The 19793-nt window shown below is 40.6% G+C and overlaps 1 protein-coding gene across 2 annotated transcripts in view; it reads left to right on the forward strand.

Moving 5' to 3' along the window:
• The window catches only part of Pdgfd (platelet derived growth factor D), a 215166-nt gene that overhangs the window by 189568 nt on the left and 5805 nt on the right, over window positions 1–19793 (forward strand). For both annotated transcript variants that reach the window (XM_057768565.1, XM_057768566.1), the window contains exon 7: window positions 10939–11153. In XM_057768565.1, the coding sequence (XP_057624548.1) occupies window positions 10939–11153 (215 nt within the window). The remainder of the gene's footprint in view (window positions 1–10938; window positions 11154–19793) is intronic.

Raw genomic sequence — 19793 nt, forward strand, 5'->3', positions numbered from 1 at the left:
TATAGGATGGTGCAATCGGTCTCAGTACTTTTCATGGTTGACTCATCAAGAACCTTTTCTTTTCGTCCTGTTGTCACAGGAATCAAGAGTGGCATTTCCCATGGTTCTAAGGAGCAAGAGTCATTCAAACTAGAATGTAAACAGGGAAAGAACACAATGTAAAAGAATATGACAGGGAAGCATCTGAAGCTAAGAACTCACATAGTAGTGAATCAGAACTCTGTGTGTGTGTCTGTGTATGAAAATACGGTGTCACTCTGTTGCCCAGGCCACCCTAAAACTGACAATATTCTTCCTGCTTCAGCTTCCCCAATTTTGGGATCATAGTTGAGGGCCACCACACCTGGCAAAAAAACAGTTAATATTTTGAAATCCAATGTTACAATATACTTCTACTTTCCCTGGTGGTGGGGGCAGTAGGTGAACATGAAGGAGAGGAAATCTAGGGTCGGTAGTAACTCTGTTCAAGCCAGGAGTGCCATAGAGATTCACCCTCCAATTCCCGGGGGGATAAGCTCAAACTCTGGCTAGACAAGGTTGCAGCGAATATAAGAAGTTAATATTCTCAACCTTCAGTTTTCCAGGGTAGTAATGGAGGGATAGTACGTCTAATTGAAATCTATAGATGACGAAGGCTCCAAAGCCCAACTTTTGGTCTATAATATCTGTCTTATACTTCCAACATCACAGATGCCCAGAGATTAAAGAGAAAAAAAAAAGTCTTCTCTAATTCAAGTTTCATTTACTTTTTCTAATAGTTATGCAAATGAGTGTAGCAAAATTAGGTAAATTATGTGGATGTTCTTGCAAGCAGCTGCTTAATACTATCTAGCTCACTGTGTGACCACTGTAGTCTAACTGAAGCTCAACTATGATTCATTTAAATGGTGTAGCTGTGAAGTTATGTGCAGTGTGTATTCCTTTAAGCTCATAGAATGAAGAGAGACGTTTCTAAATTAGAAGTAATCAGTCCTAGGTTATACTGAATTTAGATGCTGAGTACAAGGATACTTGTAGAGGTTAGCAATACGAATGAGAGCTAGCTCCTTGCTTCTTTCAGAATGATAACACAATGTCATTGCAATGTCCAAAACACAGTGGCAAAAGGAAAGCCTGCCCACAAATTTAAATGCTGTAATAAAATAATAAACAACAGCTGTGGTAAACACACTTGCCTAGAATGTGCAAGGACCTGATCAGTCTCTAGCAACACAAACGCGCTTGCACGCACACGCACACTGAATGGGGGAGTATAAAATATTAGCAAATGTGTTGGACTGCTCCAGACTAGCAGCTATGAATTGCTAAAAAAAAGTCTGTTCCTCTCCAGAGGATTGGCCAGCTGTGCATGTGCACACCACCAAGGCTCCTCCCTTTCAGTACTTTAACGTTGAGTGCAGCAGACGCTTGGCATTCAGTTCATTACAAACAACACAGTGTGAAATATATGACTTCTAAAGACCCTAACTGGCTAGTTATGGTAACCTTGGAGTGGTTCCTCACAGTTTCTGAGGATCTAATATCAATTCTGTTCATTTTTCATAACATTGTGCTCAAATCTCAGAAACACCTGACTCTAATTTTTAAAGTAAGGTAAATAATAGACACAAGAAGCTGAAAATCAGATGTAATGAATGTGTCACATCATGAAGTTTCCAAATGTACTGAGGTTGTGAATGTTTGAGAAACCAAGTGCTTACAGCTTTCTCTAGATGCTTAGATCCCTGGGTGAAACACTGGGCCAGCCAGGCTTGAGATGGTCGTTTCTGCAGCCTTCTGTGTAAATTGGGCATTCAAAGTCACTGGAGACCAAAGACCTCAATATATTTTCTGTTCTAACAAGTCACTTCCTGAAACACGGTAAACACCAACCAGATAAAAGTTGTCACAGTATAAAAAGGGTTTGCCCTCAAATCTCAAATATAGGGGGGAAAAAGAAGAATGCTGTGGATGAAAATAAAAAGAGACTTTGGAGCCACGTGAATCTGTGATACAATTCAAATTCAAATCTTAAAACAGTACCTTTGGAGAAATCCTACTGATTCTCTGTTTCCTCCACTGTAAAAAAGCTATGACGGTATCTACACTTTACAAAGTTGTGTAAGGACGCAATAGTGGCAGGATACCCACCTAGCCACAGGTCCTCAAATGGTAATCACTGGCAAAGGTCTGTGCAGATCTAATTTTTTCTCTGAGCTCTGTACAATCCCCTGGAAGGATCTGAGGTCATGCAGTAATCTGGAGAGTGTCACGCACAGTCTCTAAACACTGTCAGGTTTTAATGGCTGTATAATCGACACGCGCATTAAAAGTTTACAGAAGAATTTCCAAGTACTAAACTTGCTAGGATACTCCCTACCCATAAACTTTTTAGAACTGTTTTGATCATTTCATTTCCTCTCTTAAACTTTGCTTCTTTTTCTTAAGCTCTCAAACATAGCATCCTTTTGCTCTCTAGATCACCAAGATTTAGGAGACATGACCCTGCATACATGCATATATGTTACAGGAATTGCTGGTGCAGGGAGACTGTGGACTCATTGGTTGTCTTTACTTGAGAGAAGAGTGTAAGTCACATAAAATCAAACTAAACACACCTGGCCAGCAGCCCTCTGATATTTAGGTGGAAGTGGCCATGACCCTTCTTTCCTCAGCTACTTCTGCCAGAAGGTGATTTTGTTTTCAGTCTGACCTCATTTGTCTGCCTTACTAATGTGGGTCATACCTACCGAGAGCAGGGATTTGGACCTGGACTTCTAACATTGGAAATTCATTCAAGATAAATAAATGCATGGCATGAGAGTATCATTATTCCTGTTTTTGTGGAAAGAGAAACAAATTCAAAAAGGTTCACTGACATTGTCTAAATAAAGAGCCATGTCATGAACCTGCCTTTGCTGGCTACAAAGCTGTGGAAATTCATTGGTGTTTAAAGCTTAGAATCATGGGCTTAAGGTAGAGAGGGTGTAGAGGAAATGTGAATAGAGTAACCCCACACTAGTTCAGAATCGAGTCTACTAAAGGGTCCTTTATTTAGGGGGGCAGACTCACAGATCACAGTCCTCCGCACAAGCGGGGAAGAAGAACCAAATTCACCAGCCAGAAAGAGCGAGAGAGCAAGCACACACGTTTTTTGGCACCCAAGGCCATGTCCAACCTGGTCCAGCATCTCAAAGGCCATTGGCTAAGGAGTTTTACCAGCACCTCCCCCTTTAGTCTAAATAAGAGTTCCAAACCCAATATAAAACTATATACAATAAGAACAGATATCAAGTATAAAAATTAGAATTACAACCAGCATAAACAATATTAAGGAAGAAACATATACTAAATGTTTCAATAATTATTCTACCCTTTATAAATAGCTTGGCTAAGTCATGAGAGGAAGGTAACTACGACTATCTAGTCTTTAACCCCATTGAAGACCTGAGAAGGGATTCATATTACTTGAATAGATAGGAAGGGCAACAAATGACCGAGGCAACTGGCTACTTGGCCAGTCATTCAAAGTCTCATTTGCAACTTTGGAGCAACCAACTTTGGCTAAGGCCTAGTGTAACTGACAGACCATCTTCAGAGGCAGGAAAATTTTCAAAACCATCTTACCCTGTCTTGGCAAGGCTCGTCAGTCTTTTTTCTTGTATGCTGCTTGCCCTGTCTGACACCATGCATTTTGTCAGTGGTCAAGGCATGAGCAGTTCTTTCCTCAAAGGCCACTTTTGCCAAGAAGAGAACAAGCTCGAAGTAGAGTGTCTTCAGAACCCAACATTCTCTCAGGAATAGATTGCTGCTGCCAGAGCAATCGCGTCTCACTTCAACAGAACCCTAAGTTATTTACATGCCATATTCTACAGCTCTTTGAAGTGGTTGAAAATTACCTATCTATGCACAATACAATCTCTCTGTATCTAAAGAACCTAAAGAACCTGATTAGTCTAACTATAACTATGACAAACATGAATGACTATTGATCTGTAATATTTAATACTTTTCCAGCATAAAGAGTAGGATTTCATTTTAGAATATTGAACAATCTTAAAACAACTTGCAGCAAATGAGGACAATGACCTTAAAATGTAACAATGTATAAATATCTTAATCAGAGGTAGAAATGTATACTGCAATATAATAAATATATCCTAAAATTGTATCAATATACAAAATATCTTAAGCAGACAGAAATGTGCATGCATACAATATGACAAAATAACTTTGCATAAGTGTACAAATATTATAAACAGAGATAGGAGAATATTCAATATAAGAAATATAATTTGAATTTGTATCAATATACAAGCATCTATATCAATGTATAAATTGTTTATAAATAATGGCTATTATTATTAGTGTAAGCTCATACTAATCTACCTATTATCCCATCCAATTTCCCTTTTTATTTTTAAAGAAGATCCCTGAGCCTACATAATTTTTACCCCAACTCCCAACCCTATGCCAGTTACAAACAACCCCTAATTGATGTCCTAAACCCTGAGGACAAACTTTGTTGAGAGAGGGGACATCATCTTCTAAAATTACTTCCAGCTGCCATGGGAGTATTATTCTTTCTATGGGATCCTATGAAAGTAAAATGATGGTTAAGTTTCAAGACTACTATCTGATCTCATTGTAAATAGTCTCTGAATAGTCGATAGGATTTTTCTGAAGTTCTCATTTGACGTTCTGGCCAGAATGTTGTAAGAAGGAGCACCACTTCAACTAACCAAATTGAAACCATGTTGAGCAGCAAGTGCCCAAAACCAATCTTAAAGTAAAGTTCCTTTAGCAGTATCAGCATCATGACATCATATGAACCAGGTGGAGTCGTTGTTGTGGGGCCCCATCTTCTTCCTGGAAACTTCAAAGATTACTTCAGAAACATTTATTGTTCAATGTGGAAAACTTAAATATTATTAATATAGGCATATATTCAATGAAAAGTATGATAGAGAAAACAATTTTCTAAATTCTTTCTTCTTTCTGTCTCATACCAAATGGCTTCTGACATAAGACAGAAACTCTGACTTTTTCTCTTAACAACATGGTTGGATTCAGAGAAGGACAGAGCTGTTGTCCAACTCCAAAGCCAGCTTTGATTTTTAAGTGAGTCACGACTGTTAATATACTAGAGATATGTGTTCAGGTAATGAAATTTGACCCTGTAGATGACCTGTTCTCATAAGTCAGATTACTCTTTATTTGGTGATTCTTTCTGGGTAGTTATCTTTTTTCTTTAGGTATTTAATTGCCCAAGGTCTCTTGACATTTTAAAGATGAGTATTTTCCTGCAAAGACAAGAACAGAAAACCCTGCCCCAGCCATTGTGAGGTTTTCTTATGAATGTCACCTCTGTGGATGAGCTGACATTTCTCTGTCTCAAGATGTTTCTCCTTTTCAAACCAAATCTTTATTTATTTTGATGGTATCCATAGCTTTTCTTCTCCTGTGGAAACAAGAGTGAAACCCCTTCCCCAGCATAGCAAATCTCCTGGTTTCCATTCTGAAGTCAACACATCTTTGAAATACACCAGCTGATTTAATTCAGAAGTTTTTTCTATTATCCAATGTCTCTCTGCTACCATCACTCTTTTCTCATTAGCATTAAGAAAATTCAAGGTTAATAAATAGTTATGCAATCTATTTCTGGAGGTATTTTCCATCCTTTCCTGCTTAACATATAATTTATAGGCAAGGGATTGCAGTGCCTGGGCTGGCAAGAAATGCATGCCCCCTGGTGCCTAAGCATCCCTTCACCTATTTTCTTAGTTTTCATAGATGTGCTGCATACATATGCCCATGTAGCGTTCCCAGGGGTCAGAGACCTGTCTGATAATGGTTTCAATATTCTTCAAGTCTAATTCAATGTCTTTCAGACATTCTGATATCTAGAGTTATTTCCTACAACATCTTGGATGAGTATTTACTAGTTCTTGACATCTGAAAGATGGAGATAGTAATATCCAAAGTAAAGGCTTGTCTTGAAACCAATGCAAGTATATGCAAGAAACCAATGTAAGTGTGGGCTCAATAACTTCCCATATCACACTGCTTCATGATATTTTTGAACCTTAGCAATCAGAGAGAATTATTGTGTTGTAGGTTAATTTTTATAGCCACAATGGTAAATGTTTCTGTTCTTTAGGATATTCAGTAGACAAAGGGAATTATGAAATTTAGAACATTTCATGGTTTTAAATTTAAATTATCCTAATTTCTTCTAAAAATTATGAAATAATTGTGAGGTTCTTTCCCAATTTTGATTGATTTACAGAAATAGTTTGTACAATTAGGGCATTATTTATAGAAGAGAGCACCTGAAAAATCCCAGTGAGATTGTAAATCCCACAAAGTAGATAGAATTCTCCTGGGGAAGTTATGGACCTTAAAACAGTTGAGAGCATCTGGTGGCTTGTTACAATAGTACAATTACTCACTTATTCTCTCACCTCAGGGCTAGAAATCTACGTTGAAGCATCAGTGTCCCCTCAACAGCTCTTCCTACCAGGTTGATGTTGTGGTGCACATTAAGCAAGGTTCAGGTAGACATCTGAGAGGCAGCCTCCTTGAAGCCAGGCTCTAGATGCCATGGGTCTTCTTGCAGTTGTCTCCAGGGAACAGCTGGTTCTACAGCTCTGATTTCCCAGCTCTTATTGATCACCTTTCAGACCACTTTCTTGGTTAGGTTAGGAAGAAGAACATCCCAGCATCTGAGACAATAATCTGGTTCAAATTACTTCTCCTTCTTTGTGTGATTGGAAAGATTATGCCTAAAAGAATATGAATAATTTCTTCAATTCATTCATGGAGTTGTTAGTTATTGAATGTCAATTCTTAGGAAACGAGAAATCACTAAAAATCATTAAAAGAGGAACCAGAGATGCTTGAGTTTTGTTTTTTTCTCTCTTGATTTTTCAAAGATTCTCTTTTCTCTGCCATGGAAATAAACTCAAGCTTGTTCATATGGATGCTTTGTGTGGTCATACATGAGAACATGGTACAGTTTCTCACACTACTAGTCTAATAGACAGGGACAAGACAGGCTGGCTTTGCCCCAGCCTGAGCCCTCATCTATTAGACATGAGAAAGAGGTTTCCATTCATATCCTCATTCTAGAATACAGAGGGAATGCATACCACAGCACACTTGGGCTGCACTACAGGGTTGAGGTTGTAGCAAGGAGGTACTTCCTAACTCTGACCCACAGGACAGCATTCTACCCCAGATCACTATGTTCAGAAGGAGGTTTGCATCTTGGAACCTTTTTACCATTTCTAGATAGAACGTGATCAGTGCAGAGTACCCGGTCATTAATTGATGCCAAAGAGATACTAAAAAATATCTGGTGAAATAAAGAAAACTAGATGAAAGTGATGAACATTTAAATTAAGTTTGGAATATCCTCGCTGCTCTTTTGCTGTTCAGCCACAGAGACGGAAATAGCAAAGGAAGGGCAGCCCCTTCTCCTCAGTCCCCAGGGAAACTCACACTGCAGTTCTCCTTCCAGCTGGAAAACCCGAAGCCTTGAGTTCTCACTCATCTCTGTACTGACCGGAAACTCAATACATGGTGCAGAATGTCTGCGACTGGGCTGTCACTTTATCTGCAGCCAGTCAGAAGAACCTGTGTGCTGTTGTTCTAAGCTAAGCGCCTCTGCAGCCTCCATTCCCTGGGGCTACAGCTGTCACAGTGACTTGATGCGTTAACTGGCAGCCGTGTAAGTCTCTTCCAGAGAGAAGTGGCTATAAGAAACATCTCTGCAGCACGGGGGAAGGGGGCGTCTTTCCAAGGGGGCCTAGACTTGTGTATTTTACCTGGATTGCTGAAGGAACCTCATGGAGAAGGCATGCAACAAGTTGGCTCAGCTACCCTGCATGCGAGGGTGTGTGGCCACTCACTATCGCACCTTCAGCTCTGCGTCCGTTAGAAAAGCCTGATACAGGTCCAGTGGTGTTGGTCTTCTTTCTTCCACCAGTGGCCTCTGCTTGTTAGGCTATGGACTAAAAAAAAAAAGCAAGGGCATTAACTGCAGCTTTACCATTTTCCCTTCACTTTCATTTTTCTCCCAAAAAAGATGGGGGGGGGGGGCAAAGCAATGTAGTCATGTGTTCCTAGCACAAGGCTGCAGTGAGGAAACAGCTCACTGTGGGTATGCCCTGGTTTTGCCTTTGTGGTCGTCATGAACCCACCCACCCCCATGTTAATTTCATCTCTTTTCTCTCCTGTTGGACAAACGCATTGTCATTATCGCTGGCAGCAGATTTGGCCCTCTATCTCAGCCTGGTCTAGCAGCCCAATAATGCACAGGCCAGCATGAGTATTTATCTCAAGGTGACACTTGTAATGGCTGACTGCTGCACTTCTTAATCCGTTTATGCAATCCTTCCTCTTTTGCTTGCAGTTGTTGGCAGGGATTTAGCAGCAATAAAAATGGTTCCTTTCCCAAGACAGAGTTCATTCAATTTAAAGCTGGATTGATTATAGCTAAACTTATGACATGTCTTTACAAAGGAAGAAAAAACAGCAGTAAATTATGCGCAGTGATTATTTAGCATTTATGGAGTTCCCACAGTGTCCTGGGCTCAGCACATAACAGCTAGAAATAAACTGCTGCCCTTGAGAATCAAAGCACAGCTGTCTATCTGAGAGGGCATCTAGGGCAGCCCATCAATCCAGGTGCCATTTAACTTCTGTTCAAGGGTCACCTGGCCATATGGCCACTCAGTCTTACTCTCAGTGACGTTTTCTGACGGTATGGAGTTAATAAACTCTTGGCCCATATCTGTGCATTCTCTTGTCTTTCTCTCAGAACCATTTTGCTATCATCCTTGGCTTTTGGTCTATACTCCAGAGATCACTCCTTCCTGCTCTTCAACAGTTTTATGTAAAGACTAAGGCATTTGCAGAGGCTAGCATGCTGAGGGTGGCATTGTCTGCCCAGTACCTGACATTTATCCTGTGGTAGTCTGGCCAGTGCACAGGTTAAGGTGCTAAGAGCAGGTGGCAAAATTTTCTTCTAACTGTAGTTGTGCAATATGTTACTTGTATGTTCATCAATCAGAGAATTCAGATGCAGATTTTGAGAACATCTTATAAAATGCAACTCATGCAACAATTACACAGGTGCATATTTATGGTCGTGGTTGCTGTTCTGTTGCTGTAATAAATACCCCACCACCAAGCAACTTGGGAAAGTTGACTTTGCTTTGGCTCACAGTGTGACATTATGCTCCATCACTGTGGGGAGTCACAGCAGCAGGAGCTTGAGGAGGCTGCTCTTCACACTGCATCCATAGACAAGAGTCAGCAGCAACAAATGCTAAGACTCACATCATCTTTCATTTAGGCATTGCAGGATCCCTGATCAAGCAATGTTTCCTCCCATGTTTAAGATGGATCTTACCTTATCAATTAACCCTGTCAGCTGACAGCACTAAATATCACAATAACTTAGATTTGGAAGTTTAGTGTAAGATTCTGAATTCATTGTAATCCCCATTCAACATACTACTTAATAATTACTTAGAAAGAGAGAAAGAGAGAAGAAAACCTAGCATTTTCTTTCCTTATTTTAACCATTAATTTTTTATTGATTTTTATTGAACTCTACATTTTTCTCTGCTCCCCTCCCTGTCTCTCCCCTCCCCCCTTCAGCCCTCCCCCCTTCAGCCCTCCCCCAAGGTCCCCATGCTCCCAATTTACTCAGGAGATCTTGTCTTAACCATTGACTTTTAAAGGGATAAAAATAAAAGTGGAGAGAATCAAGTGAATTAAGATAAAGAATATTAACCAGTGTTCATCATATAACAGATCCACTCCACTCAACCTTTTAAATATTTAAATGTTTTAGAGGAGGAAACAGAGGCTACAAGCTGTTAAACAACTTTCCACTGAAAGAAGACATATGGTAAATTCACATCCTCACTGAAGAGCAAGACATTACTGCCACCTATGATTCGATGCACACACATGCACATTGTTGGCCCCACTTAAGAGGATTCGGTGCATGCATGCACATTGTTTGCTCCACCTAGGATTCCATGCACACACACATATCTTGTTTACCCCATCTAGGATTCCATGCACACACATGCATGTTGTCTACCCCACCAAAATTCCATGTACACACATGCATCTTGCTTCCCCCACCTAGGAGTCCATGCACACACATGCATGTTGTCTACCCCACCTAGGACTCCATGCACACACATGCATGTTGTCTACCCCACCAAAAATTCCATGTACACACATGAATCATGTTTGTCCTACAGTACCATTCTCACTAATACTTTGATCGGCTTTGGAATTAAAAATAAAACTTTTTTGTATTGTTTATTGGTAAATACTTCGATATCAGAAATTATTAGACAACATTAGAGCAAATATCCTAATGTTGCCCCTATAAATTCAGATTATATTTAAATAATGGCAGGGATTTGGGGTGTGTTTATTTGGTTTTTAAGATAAAGATAAAATTAATTTGAATTGCCAAATGTTTCATTTTCTTACATCTGAGCCCTTTTTTGTTTCTTTCTTTTTTTTTCTTTTTGCATCATTTTTTAAGTACCAAGGCAAGGCCTTGGGGAACATGCCTGTAATCCCAGTACTCTGGAAGTGAGTGAATCAGGACTTCAGTCATTTTCAGCTACATCGCAATTCAGGGCAAGCCTGGGTACATGAAACCTGTCTCAAAAATGTTAGCCATGCACAGATTATAGGAAATTTGAGCCAGGATTCAAATTTCAGCTAATGATTTTTTTGTTATTTGGAATGTCACGTAGGATCAAAAGAGAAATTGGCTTTTTCCAACCATAGTAAGATCTCAAGGACAAATTTAACACCTGCATTAGTGATCTCGGATTAGATTAATTGATCTAATATCAGAATCTTTGCTTATGCTCAAGTCTGCTCATACACTTGCTGCCTGTGTATCTTTCCCCACAGTGGACCTGGACAGGCTCAACGATGAGGTCAAGCGTTACAGTTGCACTCCCAGGAATCACTCGGTCAATCTCAGGGAGGAGCTAAAGTTGACCAATGTAGTCTTCTTCCCGAGATGCCTCCTCGTGCAGCGCTGTGGGGGCAACTGTGGCTGCGGAACTGTCAACTGGAAGTCCTGCACCTGCAGCTCAGGAAAGACGGTGAAAAAGTATCATGAGGTCTGTCATCTCCAGTGTCATGCATTGTTGTATGCAGCTATTCTGTCTGCATCGTCTTGAGTTTGTGGTGTCCTGGGAGATGGTGCCATTTAACATGGTTGGTCAAGGGGCTGAACAGAAGGCTCAATAGTTAAAAACATTTGCTGGCCTTACAAAGGATCCTGGCTAGTCTGCATTTTATACTAGTTCCAGAGGATCCAATGTCTTCTTTTGGCCTCCACAGGTACCTACATACATAATGCACGTACACACATGCAAACAAAATGCTCATATACATAAAATGAAAATAATGAAATCTGTACAAACAAATCCTGTTTGTCAATTGTTCACCCAGTCAAGGGTGTGGTTGGGAGCTAAAATTCTACACAACTTAAGTACCTGGCTCAAGGGTTAATTCTATCCTGAAGAAGGGAGTCTTGATTACAGCCTTCACAATAAGCTATGTGGGTAGACAACAGTGTGAGAGAGACTTTACAGAGCCTCTTCATTCAACTTGTAAACAAATCTGGTATTTACTTACAAGCTGTAGCTGTTAAATCTAGGTGACTGCAAGAAAATACTAAGGGCCAAATTTTCATTCAGTGGAATCATACTTGTAAAAAAAAAAAAAAAAACCAAAGAATAAAAATAAATGTAAAATTTTGAAGTAGTTTGCATTTGCTTTCCTGGAAATGCTTATCTTTCCTAAATAGTATCCACTGCTACCTGGAGATTTAACTCTTGGATCACTAAAGAAATAAGCAAAAGTAAACACAAAGATCAAGATCAGGGGACACAAATTAAAAGAGCAATATGTGTAACAGAAGACAGCTGCCCAAGCCCTGGGGCAGCCAGCGCTGAAAGAATACATTAGCTCACTGAGCAGCTTGCCAGTCATGCTGGGCAGGGAAGCTCTCTTTCTGTGGTGCTCATGGAGAGTGATCTGAGGACAAAAGCTCAGGCAGAGGTGAGGCATCCATAGAAATGCATCCTAAAATACTAACATGAGAAGCTGATGTTGCCATTGGACAGTTTCAGATGCAAAGGAGGTGTTTTATGGGCAGCAGTGCTTGGTGGCTGTGGTACTTTAAATGTAATTGGCCCCCACAGCTCATACGGAGTGACACTATTAGGAGGTGTGGCTTTGTAGAAGTAGGAACGGACCTGTTGGAGGAAATGTGTCACTTTGGAGGCAGGCTTTAAAGTCTCATATATGCACAAGTATTTTAGACCACTTCCTATTGCCTGTACGTCAAGATGTAACCAGTACCACATCTGCCTGCACACTGCCATGCTCCCAGTCACCACGCTCCTCGCCGTAATGATAATGAACTAACCCTGTGAAAATGTAAGTCGTCCCAATTAAATGGTTTTTTTCTTCTTTATGAGAGTTGCCATGGTCGTGGTGCCTCTTTACAGCAATAGAAACCCTAACTAAGTGGCTAACCATGTGGACCTGAGTCAAAAGCCCAGCAGAGCAAAGGAATACATAGAGAGCCTCTCAAAATAAGACTTGCAGATTTGGAATTGCAGGTTGGGAGCTGGACATAGGAGGTGAAGATTTTAACCTTAGCATTTGGGAGGCAGAGGCAGGAGAATTTCTGCAAGTTGGAGGTCAGTTTAGTCTGTATAATAAGTTCCAGACCATGATCAAAACAAACAAATAAAAGATACAACGCTAGCTGTAGGCAGGTACTTTTGGAGTTGCTTTTAAGGGTGTTTGTTTCTTTTTACTTAGTTCAAGGTGATGAAAGCAAATTTTTTTTAGTCATATGGAAATACAGTTATAACTTCATGAACATTAATCAATAATATGCAAACAATTTGACAAATAACACGTGATACTAAGTATAAATTGGGGTTGGTGGTGGTTTTCTGTCCTGAAAACAATGAAACACTAAATTTTAGGTAACTTCTGGAAAAAAACAGCTGAGCACATAAACACTGATGTCTTCATCCTAGGAAAGACAGGTCCCAGAGAAGTGGTTAGGCTCGACTTAGAGCAGCAGAACTTACCATTTTACACCCACCCAGAAAGTGTTTTCTTAGCTTTAAGAGTAGCTGGGTCTGCCTCACTGCTTTCTCATACCAACAGAGAGCTGTCACCCCACTCTTTATGTTCTATGTATGAGCTGATGAACCCTAACGGGAGGTTGCCCTTCAGGCTCAGAATGTCAGTTTTGTGGTGTTTAAAAAAAAAAAGAATAAATGTGGGGTCCAATAATTGGTGGGAGCTAAAATAATCTAGGAGTGGCAAGATCTCCTATGCAGTGACTGAGCACCAGCCTGCAAGCCCGGCTCTGATATATTTGTGGACTGCTTTCCTTTTGGCTTGACTCTGCGTGAAGAGGTTTCAGCTCAACTCTTTTTCTTTTCTTCACATTCTGTATTTGAGAAACTCCCAAACTGAGCACTGCGTGGCAGACAGGTGGGTCTGTGCAATCTGAAGCGCCCAGTACCGTTCTTCCACTCGGTTCTCTATTGTCTCTGTATACTGTAACAGCCTTGAGCTGCTATTTACAATTAATAGAGTCTGAGGAAACTCTATTAATGGAAACTCTATTAAGCCCTTGTTTGATTGTGAGGTATAAAACATTGATGTTCATTTGAAAGTTCAGTCAGTGGATAATATCTCATTGAAACACATGGTATAATATTTTTACCGCTAGGGCTCTGCAGAGTCCTATATGAAATGACCCCGCCAAGCACAGGACAAAAGCCCCCAGCAGCATCAATCACTCCGTCACTGACTGCACACCTGAAACAAACACTCCTGTCAGCTTCCCCTCCAACTGCTGAAATACCCTGAAATGCGTCCTGATGGTCACTGTCATGTGCTCTGTGGAGAACGGCAGAGAGCTGCTTCCATTTCCAGAAATAGGAATGGTTTGAACTTCATCTCATTAGGAGAACCTGTAAGCCCTTTATTCTGTTAGTTCTGTGCCTGTGCTCCCACGTCTGCTGCGTTAAAGGCAGTTTCCCAGTCTGTGCTTGCAGCTGCTGAGATGTGAAATGAGTTTCTATGAGAGATGATGGCCTTAAGGGATTAAGAACTTGTGTAGTGAGCCTGTATGCTTCCCCACAAGTATTTCAGTGCTTAACAGTCAGAGATAGGATATGAGCAATTAGAAAGCTCTGGGTGAAGCTAGCATTGTCACTGTTTGCACAGCCATGGTACTCCCCTTGTAGCAGGGTGAGCAGTCTTCAGTGTAAGACAAAGTTATTTCTGCTTTCAAACCTCAGGATAAATGAACTATGTGTATTATTTGCTGTGTAAAACTGAGGACCTGAGTTCAAATCCTTGGCACCCACATAAAACCTGGGTGTGCCCATCACTGTGACAGATAGAGATGGGGCTTGCTGGCTGCCGGTCTAGCTCCATGCCCACTGAGAGACCACTGCTCCACATAATAGAGCAGAGATCAATAGAACAGAACATCAGAAGTCCTCCTCTACCTACATGCAGATGTCCACAGCTATACATAGGAAACACGTAGACACATACACACACATATATAAACACACACATACATAATCACATACACACACAATAAGTAATTTGTCAAGTTTTGTAGGTTTCCTGATTCATAACATTCTTTCATAGCATTCTTCTTATTCATTTTGAATGCATAGTATAAAATTAAAACAATATAATTTTCTCTACTCTTTCTATGTTGATTGAGGTTTTCCTGTCCTGCTTGGTTCCCGCAATCGTTAAGTCCCAAAGAAATCACACAGAGGTCCACATTAGTTATAAACTGATTGGTCCATTAGCTCAGGCTTCTTATTAACTCTTAAAACTTATATTAGCCCATTGTTCTTATCTGTGATAGCCATGTGACTAGGTACCTTTTTCAGCAAGGCAGTCACATCTTGTTTCTTCTGTGTCTGGGCTAGGACTGCAGAGAGATGGGCTTCCTCCTTTCCAAAATTCTCCTGTTCTCCTTGACCCACCTCTACTTCCTGTCTGGTTTTCCCACCTATACTTCCTGCCTGGCTACTGACCTATCAGCATTTATTTAAAATATAATTGACAGAAAACAGATAATTGTCCCACACCATTTCCGAGTTTGTGACTGAGGCCACCCTAATAAGAGAGATAATAACAGAGACACATATAGATCTAAAACATTTCACATGACCCAGGAGCCATCATAAGGAAACAAAGACCCTAGGAGCAGACTGGCCAGAGTGGGTTCTATGGAGCAGGTCTGATAAAGTGCGCCAGGCGGTGAGTCTAAGCTGATGACACAGCCTCTGGCCACTACCGTCACTCTTCTCTTCTGTCCCTTTGTACAAAAGATGACAAAGGGCTCACGGCTCACAGAAGGCTCTCTTCCTCAGTCAGGACACAGGGCTCACATAGGTTTGCGCATCCTGCTTCATGGGGTTGATGACCTATTTCACAGCTGAGAGAGTCTGTAAAATGACTTCTGCCCTTCAAAAAAAAAATACTTTGGGTTTAAAAAAGCAATGCTCAGCTCATTCAGCAACTGATGGAAACAGATGCAGACCCACAACCAAATATTAGGTGGAGCTCAGGGATTTCTGTAGAAGGGAGGGAGGAAGGATTGTGAGACCAAGAGGGGTCAAGAACATCACAAGCAAACCCACAGAATCAACTAATGTGCGCTCATAGGAGCTCACAGAGACTGAGCCGACAATCAGGGAGCCTGCATGGGACTTACCAAGGGCCTCTCTCTATATGTTATAGTTATGTAGCTTGAGATTCTTGTAGGACTACAGGAGGAACAGGGGCTGTCTCTGACACTTTTTCTAGCTTTGGGGAGCCTACTCCTCAAACTGGGTCACCTTTCCCAGTCTTAGCACATGGGGAGGTGTTTGTTCTTACTACAGCTTGACATGCCATGTTTTGTTGATACTCGTGCTAGGTCTGCTCTTTCCTGAACAGAAATGGAGGAGAAGTGGACTGAGGGATGGGAACAGACATAGGGTGGGGAGCAAGACTATGAGGAGAGAAATTGCAGCCAGGATGGAAAATGAAGAAAGAGCTAAAGAAATAAATGCAAGGTTCAGGGCTGGGTCTATAACTCAGTGCCAGAGTTCTTGTCTGGCATAGTCAGGTGCTAGGTTCAATTCCACTACTGCCAATAAATAGCAATAATAATTCAAAGATATTATTTCATTTCCTTCCTACTGATTTGTGACTGTTTGTCATAATTTGTCCTCAATGGCTCTTGAAAGGAAGAGACCACTTTTTGGTTCCTGGCCGCTTAGCAGGCAATAATCACACAAAAAGTGTATTAATTAAATCACCGCTTGGCCCATTAGCTCTAGCTTCTTATTGGCTAACTCTTACATCTTAATTTAACCCATCTCCATTAATCCGTGCATCACCACGAGGTCGTGGCCTACCAGCAAAGATTCAGCATATCTGTCACCAGTGGCTTCTGTCACCATGGCTTCTCTCTGACTCTGCCTTCCTTCTCCCATGCTATAGGCCAAGCCAGTTTTTTCTTCATTAACCAATAAAAGCAACATATAGACAGAAGAGCCTCCCACACCAAATGGCCACAGCCATTGAGTCAACAGTCAAAATCATAGAAGACAGCAATTTTATGTCTTTTATTTGTTTATTTTCTCTGTCTTTCCGCTATTGATACTATCATGATGTCGTGCATTAATCAGAGTTCTTTAGCAGAACAAGAGTGATGGAAGTGATGTGTGTGAGAGATGGAGAGAGAGAGAGAGAAATAGAATGTGAGAATTTATTAAATTGGTGTATGTTTGGATGCCTCAGCCATCCCAGTCTGGCACCAAACACCTGGACGGTTCCTGCAGGGCAGCTGTTCCTTAGTCAAACCAGGAGGTGGAAATGTTGCTCTGATCTCCACAGAGAATCACAACAGTGTAGGGACACCTAGGGAGATGCCCTGCCGTATTTAGGGTACATCACCACAAGTCGGCTAAGGCACTCAAGTCAGCTCCTCGGTTTAGAGTCCCAATGCACTGATTTTAAGGTATGTTAAGCTGAGATTAAAGCCTAACATTGCACGTTAGCTTTGCTGCCTGAACTGTCCAGCAGAACCTGCTGCGATTATAGCGTGAACTCTGCATGTCAGCGCAGCCCGAAGCAGAGGGAGAAGAGAGTTCCTAGCCAGCTGTGACTGCCAAATATCTGACATGTGCATAATTCAGACAGGAAGTGAATTTTTTAATTTAATTCCATCTTAAGTAATTGCCTCACAGGTCAGTGGATTCCGTGTTGTATAGAGCTGAGATCTCTCTGTTGCCAGTGTTGTGACCCTTTAATACAATTCCTCATGTTGTGGTGACCCACCACAAAATTATTTCTATTGCTACTTCATAGCTATAATTTGGCTACTGTTATGAATCTTTATGTAAATATGTACTCCAATGGTTTTGGGTGACCCTTGTGAAAGAGTTGTTTGCCCACAAAAATATGACCCACAGGTTGAGAATTACTTATTTATGGCATCTAGAATCATCCTTTCCTCTTTGTTTATTAATATAGAATTTTAATTTAATTCTATATTAAAATAAGATTACAGTGTGAAGGCTAGAAGATGTAAGCAGTCATTTATCCCTGAAATACAAGCTTCATAAGAATAAAGTAATGTCCCTAGTCTATTCTGGAAAATTGAACAGCTAGTTTTAGGACATAATGACAAAGAAGAAAGGCTCCAAGGAAGAGTGAGTCCATGGTACAATGATAAGATGTTAAATACCTACTGAATATTTTAAATTAATTCTGTTGTGTTTCCCATATTGGAAACTTGTTACTAAAATAGACACTTAACAAAACAAAATGAGAACTAAAAGACCAAGAGCTCAGTTGTTCTACCCTCTGCAAAAGGAGTGGTGAAGTTGAGGTCATGATGTCACTAACCACAATGAAAGTCAGAGAATCTTTGGTATTAGTTTCTTGGAAGTAGCATTCATGGAGCAGACAGAGAACTTTTCTCAACCTTTGGATGGACCATGAGTCACACCCATTTTCTTGCTGTGTGAGAGAGAACCAGGACAGGAAGCAGAAACACATTAAGTTCAAGCTCTGCTAACCAGGCAGCAGATAAATGCTAGCCAAGGAAATCCCTCAGTCCAAAAGAAGCCTACAACTCGAAGGCTTTAAGAAGCCTTCCAATAGCCTGATACCCATCAACTGTTCTACTTTTCACTATCTCTTACTGAAATTGTATAAGCAATATAAAGGAATTGGTGCTTAAAGGACCATGTGATTGCAAAAGAAGAAAGCTATGGTATGGGATGTTGCATGTATAAACAGCTTGTATAAAAAGGGAGTTTAGTCATTTTCAGAATGACAATCATAACACTTATGCTTCTTACCGTGTGGGAATGAGAGGTGACTGACAGCATCCAGAGACTGAAAACCACAAGGCAAATGTGAACAGACCTCCGAGAGCCAATGGCCCGACAGTCTCTATACTGATGCTTCCCAGCCCTGCTCACTCACTTGCCACACCAGGCCCTCTTGACCAACCTTAGCAAACATGCAAGGGATACAACACTCTCAGGACCAACAAGTCCCTCCTGTGTTATGACAGCCACATGAGTTGTTCTAGAACTCCATGCAAGACAGCTCCTATGTTTTTCTGCAGCAGAGAGGCTAAATATGTATAAAGGGTTCCTCTAAATTGCTATTAAAATTGTTTTACCATTTAATTCTACAAAGATCCTCATGGTAATTCTGGCATATTCATGTACAGTTTTTATTTGAAACAAATATCCACAGATGTCAAGATTGCCTTTTCAGAAGTCACAAGCATTTCCTAAACCCTCACTGTAACCCAGGTCTCTGTCACCTTCAATCTTTTTCTGTGTATCATTTAAGCTGTTCTTCGACACTGTCTTTCTTTGGAAGTACTGTCCCTTAGACACAGTTCAGTGGTTCACACGCACTGCCCAGGCTCTGCTGAGTCATTACCCAGAGAAAAAAAACATAATTCCTCTTCCAAATAGCTTTCTTTAGACACTTTAGTTTCAGAGTAATTCACTTCCATCCCTAAGACTGTGTGAATCTCTATATTCATATGAAATTTTTACACATGAGAAAAGGCAATAGAGAAGCAAAATTAGGAGTTTATTTGTTTCTTAAGGAACTAAATCTCTATGTTGAATACTGCTTGTTTTCAAAGTTAGGTAAAATATTAAATAAACTCTTAATGATTCAGGTTTATATAAAACATTTGCCCTGAAATATGTACTTGTATTTCTATGCCAGCCATTAATTTGGGAACTGTTACAAGGTTTTAACAACTTTTTTTATATTCCCAATAAACAAGAGCTCAAGTCAGCAAATAGCTTTTTCTGCCTGGTATTATTTTATTAGTGTAATAGCCTTATAGCAATGACTCATTCACTGGTTTATTGGCAACAAGGCACAGGATAGTAGTCAAACATCTTGTGGGATTATGACACTGGTAATTAATAAAACTGGGCGTAAAAGTCATTGACTGGGTCTGTCACTTTCCATTTGGTGGATGCCAATTTTCTTGGTTTCACGTGGTTTTTTCAGACAATGAAAAGGAGTAAAGATTTCCAATTTTGCCTGTAGGTGCTTGAACTATGGCTGGCTGCACCTCGGTGGATTTTCATTTCTGCTGTATGTGCGCAGCTGTGAAAGATAGCTTGGAAAATAGGAAAGCATTTTATGATTGT

The sequence above is a fragment of the Chionomys nivalis genome, chromosome 4, assembly GCF_950005125.1.
Source record: "Chionomys nivalis chromosome 4, mChiNiv1.1, whole genome shotgun sequence".
NCBI lineage: Eukaryota > Metazoa > Chordata > Mammalia > Rodentia > Cricetidae > Chionomys > Chionomys nivalis.